Source organism: Colobus angolensis, unplaced genomic scaffold (genome assembly GCF_000951035.1).
Source record: "Colobus angolensis palliatus isolate OR3802 unplaced genomic scaffold, Cang.pa_1.0 Scaffold159, whole genome shotgun sequence".
NCBI classification, from domain to species: Eukaryota; Metazoa; Chordata; class Mammalia; order Primates; family Cercopithecidae; genus Colobus; species Colobus angolensis.
This window is the reverse complement of record NW_012114699.1, coordinates 6,510,232-6,525,011: the sequence shown is the minus strand read 5'-3', so window position 1 is coordinate 6,525,011 and position 14,780 is coordinate 6,510,232. Positions and strand designations below refer to the sequence as shown.

Genomic DNA, 14,780 nt, shown 5'->3' with positions numbered 1-14,780 from the left:
CCTTTCTCCCAACTAGCCTCAGCCCACTAGTGGGGCCTCATAGCCTGTCCAGGAATTGCTGTACTACACGGTCTCTAATAGCACTTCCAATCAGAATGTTCTAAACTCAGGCTTTTGATGCAACACATTTGGGCTGAGGCAAAAGAGGAAGGAACAGAACCATGCCTTATGAGGACTCCAGGAAATATGAAGAAGTCATATTACAGTGTTCAATGCTACAGGCAAAGAAACAGCCCACCTTGTTTATCCAGGGCAGGGCAGGCTCGGGTGTTTATTCAGTTGCAGAGAAGTGAAGGCTTTATAGTAGCCTACAAAGGACCAGAGAGCGGAGGTGGCAGGTGTGTGAGTGGAAGTGGCTCTGCCTACCTGCTCCGCAGGTCAAGACAGGACATAACCAAAACCAGGATGAAAAGAAAATCAGGAGGCTCAGACAGAAGTGTATCCTGCCTCATTTTGGCCTTTGCCAAATTCCTGCACGAAGATGCCATCATCAGATCTGGAGGAAAGTGACCAGACCATGTGCCAAATCCAGCTGCCTCAATGCAAAACCCTTAGACACATCCATGGAGGAAGAATGACCTACTTTCCAACAACTGGAGCTCCCCCCAAATCAAGTAGGATGCCTTCATTGGTGGTGTTCTCTGCATTACTGGAGGTGTGTTCATGAAAAGGCTGGCTACCTGTCAAGAATGCTGTGGAGATCTCTATCTCTGCATTGGGTGGCAAACTGGACCAGGCAACCTTGAAGGTCCTTCTGGTTCCAAGCGCCAATACGTTCCACAGGAAGCTTCCATGCTAGGAAACCAGGTGCCATTAGAGAAGATTAGGTGATACACAAAAGCTCCTCTTCATCCTAACACAAGTGGCTGAGGCCAACAGCTTGACAACTTATTCCTGACCAATCTATTATTGCCCTAGCAGAAGAAGAGAAAATTGTACCCACTCTGTCACACAGTTGATGAAAATTAGCTCAATTACTCTCTTGAACGTAGAGATGGGTATCATATATATCTCCACATAAACAGAGCCGGAAATGAGGTTAAGCCATCTTTGCATTATAGCAAACCTGGAATCTACTACCCACTCAGTATGAGGTTATTCAGTTTTAGCTAAAAAGGAGACAGCGGATGTTTACTGGCAGCTCAGGATGAATACATTATAGGAGGCAATCAATTGCTGCTTCCAGGGTAGAGGTCAGAGAACGAGAGTGAGAGACAGAGGTGTTCTTATAAAACCCAGAGATGTGCTTTTTGCTCATTTAGAAATCCACTATAGGAACGGGCCTGAACAGTACTCAGTGGAACATACTGATACTAGCGTCTTGTGACAGTCTGTGCCTCCAGGATGGTATATCACAGCATTTGATGTGATCAGAGAAAGCCTGGTTTTCTCTTTGGGCTGCCTGCCTTCTTAACTCAGGTCCAACAAAAATGATGCCACTTTGGGTCACCTCAAAGCTTCACTCCGTCTCTGAATAATCACTGTGGCTTTAACGGATAAAGCAATGCTGTGCCCGTTTCTACTTGAAGTTCTTCTGTTGGTTTGAAGAACCCACTGGACTTCTTTTTAGCTTAGAGGCTGCAAGTATCCCAGGAAAGGCAGCCGATGCCCTCTGTCTTCTTGAACCCAAGATTCTAGGAGAGAGAACCCGTCCTCCCAAAAGACTCGACTCCCTCAAGCCAACCAGAGAACTCCCTGGTATCCAGTTGTCCCATGCCAAGGATGTCACCGCGGCCTTGCCCACAGGTTCAGACTTCTATAAGAAACTGGAGGGCTTGGGCCTTCATGTCCTCCGCTCACCTGCAGGCCAATCCGAACTCATTCAATGTCAACCCAAAGCCAAAGGCTGGGAGCTGGAGTTGAGTGACCCCCTCTGGCAGCTGGAGATCATAGCACCGGGTTTCTTTGGGTCCCGAAGCCTTTGGCTGGCGTAGAGATGCCCGAGGGTTCCCAGAAGCCAAACAGGCTACGGCGACAGCAGAGCCCCTGGCCAGCCTTACCTGCTCTCCCTTTCCGCCGCTGCTCATCTTCTTGCTCCGTCAGGTACTCCCCAGTCTGATATTTTCGGCTCTTCTGCCGTCTTCGTTTCTTCCTCTTCAGCAGGCCCTCCTCCTCCTCTTCCTCCTCCTCCTCATTGGTGTCCCACATTTGCCGGGCAGCCTCTGTCCTCCAGGGCATTTCTCGGGCTCGCCACAGGTGCCTTCGACCCTGGCTCAGCAGAGACTTGTCCTGGGCATGATGGCTGCGATACTGGGTGTCCCGTTGGGTCTTTCTCACCTTTCGACGCTTAGCTGGGGTGGGGGTTACCCCTTCTTCTTCTTCTGTGGGGAAGACTTCCTGGCTTCCCATGTCACTGTCTGCCATGCCAGCAAAGGAGCTACAGATGCTTCCTGTGGACGGGATGTACAGAGGATGGTCAGGTACTTCTTCAAAGGACAAAGCATGGTGTCGAAGTGAATGCCCTGGACTAGGAGTTTGAAGGTCTGGGTTCAAGTTCAGGCTCTGCCAGTAATAAGCTGTACCCTTCGGGAAAGTTCCTTCAGTGCAGTCTCCTCATCTATAAAATGGGGATACTGTTCTCCCCTTACTGACCTCACAGGGCTGTTTTGAGGCTCAAATAAGATCTTTCACGCATATGTGCTTTACAGAGTCCAATATACCAGACAACATCAAGTATTAAAAACACACACCCTTACTCATCCACGTTACAGTGTTACCTGAATTCACACCCAAAACGCTTGCTTAGCTCTTATAAGGTGCCAAGTATTTTGTGAAGGGCAGGAGAGGGCCACGGGTCCCTGGGAAATCAGGGGCTAGGAGAGGGCAATTGGGGTCTCAGACAGGGCAAGGGAGGACATAATCCTTTTGTGGCACCGCCAATCTTGGGGACAGAGCCACCCAGGCCAAGCAGAATCATCACAAGAGAAGAGTCTCAAGAAAAGCAAAGCAAGAAGGAGTCCCTTTCCTGTGATCTGTGAGAGTCTGGTTGGGTCACGCCCAAATGCACCCAGGCACGCCCACTTCCCTTAAATTGACCCCACCTCCTCCTGACTTGCCAAGAGTTCAGGGGTGGAGCTTCCTCCCAGGCGCCTCCCTCCACCGGGTTGTAGCTGTTCCTCACTGCTGGGCAAGCGCTTCCCCCTCCTCCTCCACCACCCCAGGATGGATGATACCTTTCCTGCCTTCCTCAGCCACCTTGCCAAGAGGCCATTTTCTCTCTCCACTCTTTCCTTCAACTCTGCTAACAACAAAAGTACATCCTAAATTGGCCTGGTTTCACACTACAGGAGATTTGACACCTTCCTCCTCGGAAGCAGCTGTGAGATACCACCATCTTTCTCCCAAGGCCCAGCTATTAACTCAACAGTCCCCAGACCCAAGCAAGGTCAGCAGAAGAAAGAAATGGTTTGAGGCAAATAGAGTAAGTAGCCCTTGACCAAAGCTTCAAGTTAGTCAGACTGCTAAAAGACAGCAAATAACAGCACACTTTCCGTTATATAGGCCAGGCAAAACAAAGTGTTCTGGTTAATCTAATATTCTGGTTAATACAGAATCATCATAGAGATCACAAAGGAATCACCAATTTCCAAAGAATCAAATACAGTACAATGTGTTTAACACTAAAGTGGAACTGGCTGTAATGTAATCGCTCTTTGATAATTCAGAGGACACTTCAGGATTTTGTAAGGCCTCCAGGCCATCATTATGAGCCCCAATTACCACCTCACTTGCCATGTGCTAAGGTGCTAGTTAATAGAATGTCAGATAACTGAGTTTACACTATACCTTGCTTCCCCATTCTATCCAATTTGCATGGAAATTGGGTGAACGGGGCAACCATCTCCAGCCCTGGATACCAGTGTGGAGGCTAGCAGAAGGTAGCGGTGGCTAGAAAGGGCTAGCTTCTTTTAGTCCCTGGAGGTTGACCAATACAAATTCAGGGAGCCAAATGTGATTCTGCCAGCCCTGACAATTCAATGACTTTTCCAATTTTGAGGATGCCTGTCACACAGGGCATTAAGACCAACGTCAAAAGTTAAAAGTCTGTGCCTGAGATTGGCCCCAGTAATGACGAGGTGCCAAAGCTTGGAGTTGAACAGGCTTTCCTGAGTGGCACAGGCCTTAGCTCTTTCCACCATCAGCTCCCAACAAGAGATGTCAAATTCCTGCTCTGAAAAGTTGAACAAATAGTCCTCAAACAGTGGGCAATATTTGAGGACTATTTGTCCCCTGCCCCCACCCGGGGCTCTCTTATCTCTGCAAGGAGCTGGGCATTGTGGCACAGCGAATCAAATTCCCAACTCGACACCTGGGCCCATGGTAAAACTGCTCAACCAAATTTCGATCTCTCTTTTCATAGAAGATGCCTAGAGGGGCCATCACCTTAGTCTCACTCACCAGACTGACTGCGCGTGCGGGTGCTCAGAACCACAGGAATAAAGTCACGGAAACTGCTCTTTGCTTTCTTTTCCAAGGAACCTGGAGTGATGTGTGGTTTGGAGACAGAAGGCAGCAATGTTACAATCAAAGCCTAAAGACCAGAAAGCCCACCTATAAGGCTCAGGGGGAAAGACTGAGAAAGAGTTTGTGTTTACCCTGTGGTTACTCTGGGTTACATTTATTTGGTCCCCTTACATGACCATCACATATGTGTCTCTTGTAGACAATGCATGTTTCCAGGTGGTTTTTAAAAACTGGGAGTTTGGTCACTTTTGCTGATACCAGAAAAGGCAGTGCACAGTATCAATTTGATGGTGTGCCAGAAAGTAGGAAAGTAGGAGGCCCCACTGCCCTTAGGACTCTGAGGTTGCTGCACCTCAACAAAGTTCTGCTGGGCATGGTAGCTCGTGCCTGTAATCCCAGCACTTTGGGAGGCCGAGATGGGTGGATCACCTGAGGTCGGGATGGGTGGATCACCTGAGGTCGGGATGGGTGGATCACCTGAGGTCGGGAGATCGAGACCAGGACGACCAACATGGTGAAACCCCGCCTCTACTAAAAATACAAAAATTCACCGGCCATGGTGGCGCTCAACTACATGTAGTCCCAGATACTCGGGAGGCTGAGGAAGGAGAATCACTTGAACCCGGGATGCAGAGTTTGCAGTGAGCCGAGATTGCGCCACTGCACTCCAGCCTGGGTGACAGAGTGAGACTCCATCTCAAAAAAAAAAAAAAAGAAAAAGAAAAAGAAAAAGTTCTAACTGAGCTGGAGCAGGTCACAGAGGAGGGCAATCTCAGTGAATCTTGGAGGATTGAGTGAGGCGGGAAGATGGGAACAAGGGGACAGTGAATAGAGAAAAACGGCTAAGAACAGATCAGGCCGGATGCGGTGGCTGACGCCTGTAAGCCCAACACTTTGGGAGGCTGAGGCAGGGAGACAGCTTGAGCCCAGGAGTTCAAGACCAGCCTCGGAAACGTGGTGAAACCTCATCTCTTCAAAAACTACAAACATCAGCCAGATGTTTGTGAGTAGCTAGCACATGCCTGTGGTCCCAGCTACTCAGGAGGCTGAGGTGGGAGGATCACTTGAGCTCAGAAGGTTGAGGCTGCAGTGAGCCGAGATTGTGCCACTGAACTCCCTCTAGCCTGGGAAACAAAGCGAGACTCTGTCTCAAAACAAAAAAACAAAACAAAACAAAACAAAATAGACCAGAAGAGGCAGGTCATAGTCATGTCAGATGGGCAAGACCATGAACCTGGACTCCTATGCTCAGGAATGCTGGGGATTCTCTCCCTGATAAGGGTGCCCAGAAACTATTAGTGGCAAAACGGACAGGTTAGGGACACGTACCAGCCCTTTCATCCCAAACATTCTGTGTGTCCCTAAGTGACAATAAACGTTTAAGATTTCTCTAAACTCTCCTAGCTAACTAGCTAACTATTGATTTTCATCTTTTCAGAATGGCAGTTTTCCAGTATACTCAAAGAAGACAGCATAATGAACCCCCATTCTGTGGTTTTTGTCTAAATTCTCCTTAAACTTGTTTCTTTGAGCCTAGACCCATCGCGGGGAAATGGGTCGGCTACTGTGCTGTGGGCCTGGTGTTTGTGTCTGAAAACCACTTCCTTCAGCCTTATTCTAGCGCCCAGGGGGAGCAGAAGGGGCCCCTGATCCTTGCTCGCTCACCTTAGACTTCAGAGGGGTCAATCATATCTTCTTTCCACACTGAAGAAGTCTCACTTTTCCGGAGTGAAGGAGTCAGCGCCTGAGCCCCTCTGCCCTCACCACCGTGCCCTGGGGATCCCTCTGCAGCCCAGCCCAGAGGGCCAGGGCCTTGGGGCCTACCTTCCTCGTGGCCGTCAGCTCGTTTTCCTGGAGACTGGGACTCCGGCTTTGTCGGCTTCCGGTGCTTGTGCTTTCCCCTGACTCCATTGTGCTCTTTTCCTGAATCTGAAGCCCCCCTGGGGCTTTTCTTGGTGGATTCCTGGGGGTCACTGGGCAGCTTCCGGCACTGTGGAGAGGTAGAGGGTCAGATCTGAGATCAGTTTCGTTTCTTAAGAAAGCTCTCCCGAGGTTGAGCTGTGTGTCCTGTTTCTGACCTAGAGGCATGAGCTGCCCAGAGTGGGGGACCAGGGGCAAGGGGCCGTGCGCTGCCTTCCACAGTGGGCGACGGGGATTCTTTTGGACTGAGTCCAGGGCCCCAGCTAATCCCCGTAGGCGTCCACACCCCATCACTTTAAAGAGGTCTACAGAGTCTGCGTTCACAAGCCAGTGAATAAACACCCAAAGTCATTTTAAAAGGTGCAAAGTCAGGCCCCATACTCTCTGTACGCAAACACCAATGGAGAGACCGGCATTAAACAAAATGCCTCTTCTGCAAGTTGGGAGACTACATTGTTCAAATAACTTCACTGTGAATGGTATTGCACCAACAACTGAAAATAATTCTCAGTACAGGCCAACTCAAGACAAATTGTCTCTTTTCACGTGTAAATTAATACCAGAAAAGAGATTCAACTAAGGCAAGAAGAAAAACATGACACCAGAGCAATTCAAATATCCTCATATTTATAAAACCCAGTGAAAAGGCCCAGGCATTATTCATAATGCCGCTTTATACTCTGCAGCACTTTCAACTTGTCCAAATGCTCTCATCTCTATTATTGGATTTTATCCTCCCCACAACCCAGGGAGGAGAAGCTAATATTATCCCCACTGACCAGATAAGAAAACGGAGGCTCCAAGACAAAGGGTTGAATGACTTGTCCAGGGTAACACACAACCCCATGTGTCCACTGGCTCAGGGACTGCCACTTACCAGGCCAACCCGCAAGTTAGCACATTTGTGCTTGCAGTGAGAAAGACCCAGGACTGGGACTGGGACCCAAGGCTCCTGGCCCCCAGCCCAGGCCTCTGGGCATCAGCTCTCACTACCTATCTTCCCCGAATCACTTCCTCAGTTGCTTCAGCTCAGCTTCTCCCACGCCCACTGCCTGGCACATCTAAGAGGCACAATGGCTGTGCTCACACACTGCAAGGACACTCTCAGCCTAACAGTCACGTATTCTCATGAGCTTTGAGGTCTCTCTGTGCCACTAAGCAAGAAATAGGGCAATGTAGGGATTTCCAGTATTCTAGTATACAGGGAGTGCAGAATAAGCAAAACGTTGGAACAATAAAAGCAGGTCTGAGGAGGAAAGGAAGGGTTAAACTTGCTTGAGTTGTTTTTCCCTAAGTTGACCCATGCCTCGCCTGCTAGAAGGTTATCGTGGTATACCTCCAGCTAAGGGGATGGCACATACCTTACTGATGGAACATTTTCGGGGGCTGGGGCCTCCTAATTCTCTAGGGACAGGGAATCACTGCTACCCATCAAATTCCAGGACTCCTCCTATCCCATGAACTCCTCCTGCTTCTTATTTTCAGCAGAGGCCTGAACTAAAAATTCAAGTTCAGTTTCCCCCTTGGCTCACTGCCAGTTCCTACAAACCAAAGTGTTAGGAGGAGGAAAGCATTGGTTGCAAAGAGGAAGATGGGGAACTGTTGCTTAAAAACTGACCTTCAAGTATGGCTGGAGAAAAACATATTTTAAGTCAGGGGGAATAAAGTCAAATGCACATACATTTGAACATGTCCTATTTATTTCTGAATATCATTCTTAGCTGGCTCTTTCAAATACAGATCATTAACTTTTACTTCCTAAGACAAAAACAAGTAAAACAGAACATCTAGCAGGGTGCGGTGGCTCAAGCCTGCAATCCCAGCACCTCGGGAAGCTGAGGCGAGCAGATCACCTGAGGTCAGGAATAAAAATATTTCGCACACTCCAACTTATGCATGAAGTTGGGAGGATGGGGAGACTGTGTGAGACAAATGTTCTGGTTAACAGAGTTTTGAAATATTTTCCAAAGAATTTTCCAAGGAATGAGAAGACAATAAAATACATCCAACACCAAATGAAGCAGAACTTTCTTTCTGCTGGTGATGCAGAAGGCCCTTTAGGATCCCGAGAGGACTTGGGCAGGTGGTACTGGCAACAGGAGATGATTTTCATTCTTGGCCAAGCCCTGAAAGGGGCTGTTTCAAACAAACCTCTGATCTTAGTTTGCTGATCAACAGTTTCCTTCTCAGGAAGGTGGCATGTAAAAAAGAATGAAGTGATTTGCACTTCCAAAAAATAGACATTTACTAAATCCTTACAGGCAGTTGTGAAGAGCTGCTTCCAGGCCCCTGATCTTGTAATTTTATTCTCTGCCCTCTGCATTTGACAGTGGGCCCACTGAACTGTTCATCTAATATAGGATGGAGCAGTGCCCACCTGTCACTGAGTCATCTGTAAGACATAAGCTTCATGAGAGGCGGGGCCACATCTATTTTGTTTGTAATGCTAACAATAACAGCAACCACTAACGCTAACTGAACACCTACTATGTGCCAGGTACTACTCTACACACTTATGTATATTGCATTCTTTAATCGTTTTTAAAATGACAGCTTTACTGAGATATAATTTATTGAGATATACCATGCAATTCACTTAAGTGTAAAATTCAATTGTTTTTAGTATAGTCATAGAGCTATGTAACCATCCCTACTTATCTAGCTCCAGAACTTTTTCATCACCCTGAATAGAAACCCAATACCCATTAAACAATCATTCCCCAATTCTTCCATCCTCCCCAGCCCTAGGCAACCACTAGTCTACTTTCTGTCTCCATGGATTTGCCTATTGTGGACATTTTATATCATCATCTCATTTAATCTTCACAACAACTCTATGAGTAGGTACTATTATTGTCTTGTGTATAGATTAAGACACTGAAGGCCATAGAGATTAAGTAGCTTGACTAATAGCACACAGCTAGGAAGAGGTGGGGCCAAAATTCAAACCCAGGCTCTGTGTCTGGCTCCAGGGAGCATACTCCTCATCAATCTATGATACCACCCTCCTGAAGATATATTCCCCTTGCCTGGGAAGGACTGGCATACAGTAGCCATGCAACAAAAACTTGCAAAACATTCAGTGAAACAGTTCCACGGGCAGAGAGTAGAAGATAGTCAGGTGCAGTGGCTCACACCTGTAATCCCGGCACTTTGGGAGACTGAAGCAGGAGAATTGCTTCAGCCCAGGAGTTCGAGACTAGCTTGGCTAACATAGTGAGACCTCGTCTCTACAAAAAATAATTAGCCAGGTATAGTGGTACACACCTGTGGTCCCAGCTACTTGGGAGGCTGAAGTGGGAGACTGCTTAAGCCCAGAAGATGAAGGCTGCGATGAGCTGTCATCGAGCCACTGCACTCCAGCCTGGGTGACAGAGCAAGACCCTGACTCAAAAAAAAAAAAAAAAAAAAAAAAGAAAGCGAGTGGAAGATAATATGGTATAGCTGGCTGAAGAAGAACATGGACTTTGGAACCAGAGACCAGAGTCTGAGTTCTAGTTCTGCCATTTAGTAGCTGTGTAACTGGGTAGTGTATCCTCTCTGAGCCTCTGTTTCATTTATTTTCTCACCTGTAGATTGGTGTAGCATTCACCTCATAGGGTTACCGTAAGGATTAGATAACATATGTAGAAATACAACTCTAACGACATGAATTATTATTCATATTACCACCGAGTGCAGATGGCAGTTACCTGCCAACTGTTATATGCTCTACTGCGTCATGACCCACGTTCCTACTTCATGTGTCTCTGACATACCAGGGTGGTTGTGAGGTTTGTGAGTTAAAAGCCACCCAAACACCTATCCCAGGGGTTCTTAACCTGGAGTCCCTGGGTGGGCTTTGGGCGATGGGGCAGAGGTCAGGTCCATGAACCCCCTGAAATTATTGGCAAAATTCTGAGGTCACGTTTCTGGGGACAGGGTCCATAGCTCTCATTAGCTTTTCAAAATGGTCTATGGTCCAGAAAAGACCATAAACTTTTGCCACAGACAAATTCACAGCGCTCTAGCCAGAAATTTGTCCCTTAGTGTACATCAACATCCAACTTGAAAGCTTGCTAACAGAACTTCAAGCTGTTCTAGATTTTCAATAAACCCTATCCTCAAATGTTTCAAGATTCTCCTTGGATCACCAGTGGCCTCTGGTCCCTTCTGGGGGACCAGGGGATTCTCATCAAGTGTTCCTGGCCCACCTTTTTGCCTAGAACTCTGCCACCATCCATAGCCTGTTAAGACCAACACCCAGACACCCAACCTTCCTTGCCCATCCAACCCCCAATGGGCCAAAACCCAAATCTGCTGCCTCAAGCATTTGAGCGGGTAGGAAACTGATAGATTAGCACAGAAGTCAAATTGGCTCTGACCCCACAAGGCTCCCAGCAAATCCCAAGCAGGCCCCCCACCAGCGGTGCAAGGAACAACCCCGTCAGAGGCCCCTGCTCTCCCCATCCCTAAGTTCTCAAGGCCAGTGTTCTCTCAGTATAGGAAAAGGAAGAATGGTTATTCAAGGAAGAGCCTGTTATTCATTGATTTCCCTCACCAATACCTTCTTCCGCTTTCCGACCTCATCTGGGACAATGGCTTCCCTACCCCAGGGACGGAATCATTTCCCACATCCTACAAACTACAAGCCAGCCTCTCCCCATGCTGAGACACCGTATATGGAAAATGTGACCTAGGGAGGGGACAGCAGGTCATTATTCCTTTTACAAAAGCCTTCCAATCCGTTCAGTTCACACAGCTGCCCAGCAGCACTGTGTCACAGGGTAGGGGTCACAGGAGGTTGCCATCCACAGCACCAAGTAGACCAGCAGTGTCTCGGCCCCACCCTGGACCTTAGCTCGGCACTCACCTTGGGTCTGTGGGAACTCCGGACCATGGCCTTGGCTTGGGGCTGCAGCTGCTGCTCTTCGCCGTCCCTCTCTTTGCCGCACTTCATCTTCTTGGGCGGCAGAGATTCCGTCACATCATCTGGCTGCCACTTGTTCTTGCAAGCAAAGACCCCTACACTTTCTTGTTTCACTCGAGCCTGCCCGGCCTTACCCCGAACTTCAGCCTGGCCCCTTTGGGGAGCCGCTGGGAGGCCATCAGCCCGGAAGCAGGTGGCTAAATTGAAGACCACATCACCATCCACCTTCTCCATTTTCACTCGCCCCAGATCCACCTGGCTTCCAAGCTGTGGGTGCTCAGTGCTGGAGCCCCTCCTGCTGCTCGGAACCACGTCCAAGATAAGTTCCTTGGGGTGGCTGTCGTGAGGTAGCAAAGGCAGCTCAGGCATCTTAGGCAGGTTCTGGGGGGTGGCCAGGACCAGCTCATGGGACATGTAGGTGGCCAGCACTTGGTTCTTAGGCTTCGTGTCTCCTGCCAGCTTCAGGCCACAAGCCCCCTGGGGGCCTTCCATCTTAGGAGTGCTGTCAGAGCAGAGGTGGCTCTCTGATTCCTCAGGCCCCTGATTCATTCGAATGTCCCCACCGCTAGGCTGAACAGACAGTGCCAGGGTCCCGGTCTGAGGGCTGAGGGTCAAGAGGACAGGATTGACTTGTTCTTCATAAGGCTTGGCAGCAATCCGGCAAGTTTTGTTCTTTGTAACAGTGTCCTGCTCTGGAACAAAGGTGCCCCCAGGTCGTGGCTGCCCCTCGGGAAGTCCGTGCACGGCTTCGCTGGAGCTGAGAGATGGCACACCAGAAAACTCCGAAACAACACTGGTGGGCCTGATGGGCGCCCCCTGACCGGGGGTCAGCTGCCCAGCACTGGAAATGCCAATGGAAAGCAGAGACGCCTGGTGGTACGGGGACCAGCCAACAGGCAGGACCTGGGTACTGGTAGGTTTCCCATTGACTGAACACCGGGGATAAATATTTGCCGGCCCCGTGGGTTTCCACAAAGAGAGTTCCTTGGTTTGGCACCCTGGCAGCCCAGGGGCAATGCGGGCTGGGGTGTATCGTTTCACTGTGCTTGGCTGTCCCTCAGCACCAGCCTGGCTGCCCTTTTTGCCACACGTGGCACCAGCGCCCTTCGGCTCTCCTTGATCAATGATGGAGATGGGCTCCTGCTTGGGGAGATGGCGGGGGTCACGGTTGAGGCCAAGGTTGGGGTCTTTGTTCAGCAGCAGGGATGCAGGCACTGGGTTGGCCACTCCCACGTAGGTGCCAGGAATGGTGCTAATCAGCGCGGTTGAGTTCTTCACCCAGGTGCTCGGGTCCCCATTCCTCACGATATCAGGAAATATGACAAAGGGTGAGGAAGTGGAGCCCAGGCAGGAGGTGACGTTGCTGCCGGCAGCCTGGGTCGTGCGCTGAGACCTAGACAGGACTGTGGAGAGGAGGGCCTTGCTGCTGGTGTGCACGGGAGTCAACACAGGCATGGGGGGTGTCTTGCGCTGGTTCGGCAATGGAAGCTTCTGGCGGTTGGACTTGGAGGACAGATCAAGGGGCATCTCGCTGCACTCAGGTGGAGAGGCCATCTCTCGTTCCAGCTGTGGCGGTGACTTAAGAGGAGAGAAGGTAACGGAAGTCCCTTCTGTTTGCTGCTCGGTGCCAGTGGGCATCTTGGAGGGGTGTGGTGGGGCTGAGCTCCCACTGGGGGCTGGTAGCAGAGGCTGTGGAGTTGGAAGCACCTTGGCAGAAGCAGTGACGAGGGAGGTATCTGCCAAAGGCCCAGGGACCCCGTCGGGTGCAGGCTGGGTGGTGGTGCTACCGGATGGGGAAGTGCCAGGGAGCCTGTTCACCTCCAGAGATACCAGCTTGGAATCCGAAGTCAGAGGCCGGGCCACAGAAAATGCGTATGGGTAAGAACGGAGCTCTGGGGAGGCTAGCACGCCTGGGAGACACCTGTCCTGCAGGTAGGACGGCAGGACAGGGAGCGTAAGAGTGGAGGAGACCCCTAGAGTGGTTGGCAGTGTGGCCACACTGAGCGGCTGCCCACAGCTTGGAGGTGGGATATATACCAGCGGCTGGCTCGGGGTCAGCACTGTCCCTGGCTGAAAGGACAGGGGGACTTTTTGCATAGCTGGTGCCTGAGCTGCAGGAAAGCACACTCGACTCAAACTGAAGGAGGCTGGGATGGGTGCAGAGGTGGGAATGGCAGCTGGCGTGGCAGCAGGCATGGGTGTGGGGGCTGGAGTAAAGATGGGGGCTGGGGTGGGTGCAGGCACCGGCGTAGGAGCAAAGGCGGGGATGAGGGTGGGGGTAGAAGGCGGGCCAGAAGACGGGGTTGGAGTGGGCATGGGCACAGACGGAGGGGCAGGGGCCGCTGGAGGTGTGGATGCTGGCATGGGAGCCAGAACCGGAGTGGGGACGGGAGCGAGAACCAAGGTCGGAGCTGAAGGGGGCACAGGAGCCTGGATGAGAGCCAAGGGAGGAGCTGAAACTGGGACTGAAAGCGGGGCAGGAGCTGAAGCCGACAGGGGAACCGGGCCTGAAGGGGGAGCAGAAGCTGGCACAGGCACCAAGACTGAGGCCGAAACAGAAAGGGGGTTCGAGTCAGAGATGAGCGTGGGCACCGACGGTGGTGCCGGAGCCAGAGCCGGGACAGGTGCTAAGGGAGGGGAAGGAGCTGGAACTGAAGTGGCAACTTGGACTGGAACAAGCCCTGAATGGGGGACTGGGGCAGGGACGGAGAGGGGAACCTGGAATGCATCTGGAACAGAGGGGGGGACAGAGGCTGAACCGGGAGCAGGGGGACAGATAGGGGCTGGCAGAGGGCTAAAGTTAGTGGTAACCAGAGGCAGGGTCCCCTCCACAGGGACTCCGGTTCCCAGAGTTGCCAAAATGAAAGTATTCTTCTCTCCAACACCTTGCCGAGAGTCCAAAGCCTTTACTCCAGCAGGTGAGCAGTCAACCTGTTTGCTCATTTGGGTATTGAGTGGAGTCCAGGAACAGTCGGCCCTGCTGTTGCTGGCCTCGGCGCTGTCAGATGAGGGAAGCTTGAGCCCGTCTCCTGGGCTGCTCAGGGGCACCAAGAGGCCCTCGGCCTCTGCCACATTCCCAGCATAGTCCATTTTTGGCTGGGGATCGTCAGGCTTGTCTTCTGACTTGTGCCCAAGTTTTTCTGTAGCACTGCCATCTGGGTCTGCCCCCCGGGCATTGCTGCCACTTCCAACTGCCGTGAGCTCCACCTGCAACGACAGGATAGCATGCACATTTCAGCCAGCTCGCTGAAGATGGTGCAAGTGTTCTGAGAACCCTGAGAGGCAACTGCTGGTCTTCTCTGCAACTCAACCAACCAGGTCTCGGAAGACGCAGAGGGCAGCCAGCCAATTTGTGTCCCACCAACACCAACTCCTGGGAGAGACCCTGTCCCTTTCTGCCCACTTCTTGGGATGGCAGGCTGGGCACACCTTCTGGGCAGCTCAGCTCCATCCTTTGGTGGACAGCTCGTGGCTCCATAAAGCCTCT

The 14,780-nt window shown here is 50.9% G+C and overlaps 1 protein-coding gene across 1 annotated transcript in view; it reads right to left on the bottom strand.

Annotated features, from left to right (window-relative positions):
• BCORL1 (BCL6 corepressor-like 1) overlaps positions 1-14,780 on the bottom strand; it is a 79,842-nt gene that overhangs the window by 34,007 nt on the left and 31,055 nt on the right. The window contains exons 5-8 of the mRNA XM_011936977.1: positions 11,237-14,500; positions 6,289-6,454; positions 4,399-4,479; positions 2,001-2,390 (exon numbers count right to left, since the gene is read on the bottom strand). Of these exons, the coding sequence (XP_011792367.1) occupies positions 2,001-2,390; positions 4,399-4,479; positions 6,289-6,454; positions 11,237-14,500 (3,901 nt within the window). The remainder of the gene's footprint in view (positions 1-2,000; positions 2,391-4,398; positions 4,480-6,288; positions 6,455-11,236; positions 14,501-14,780) is intronic.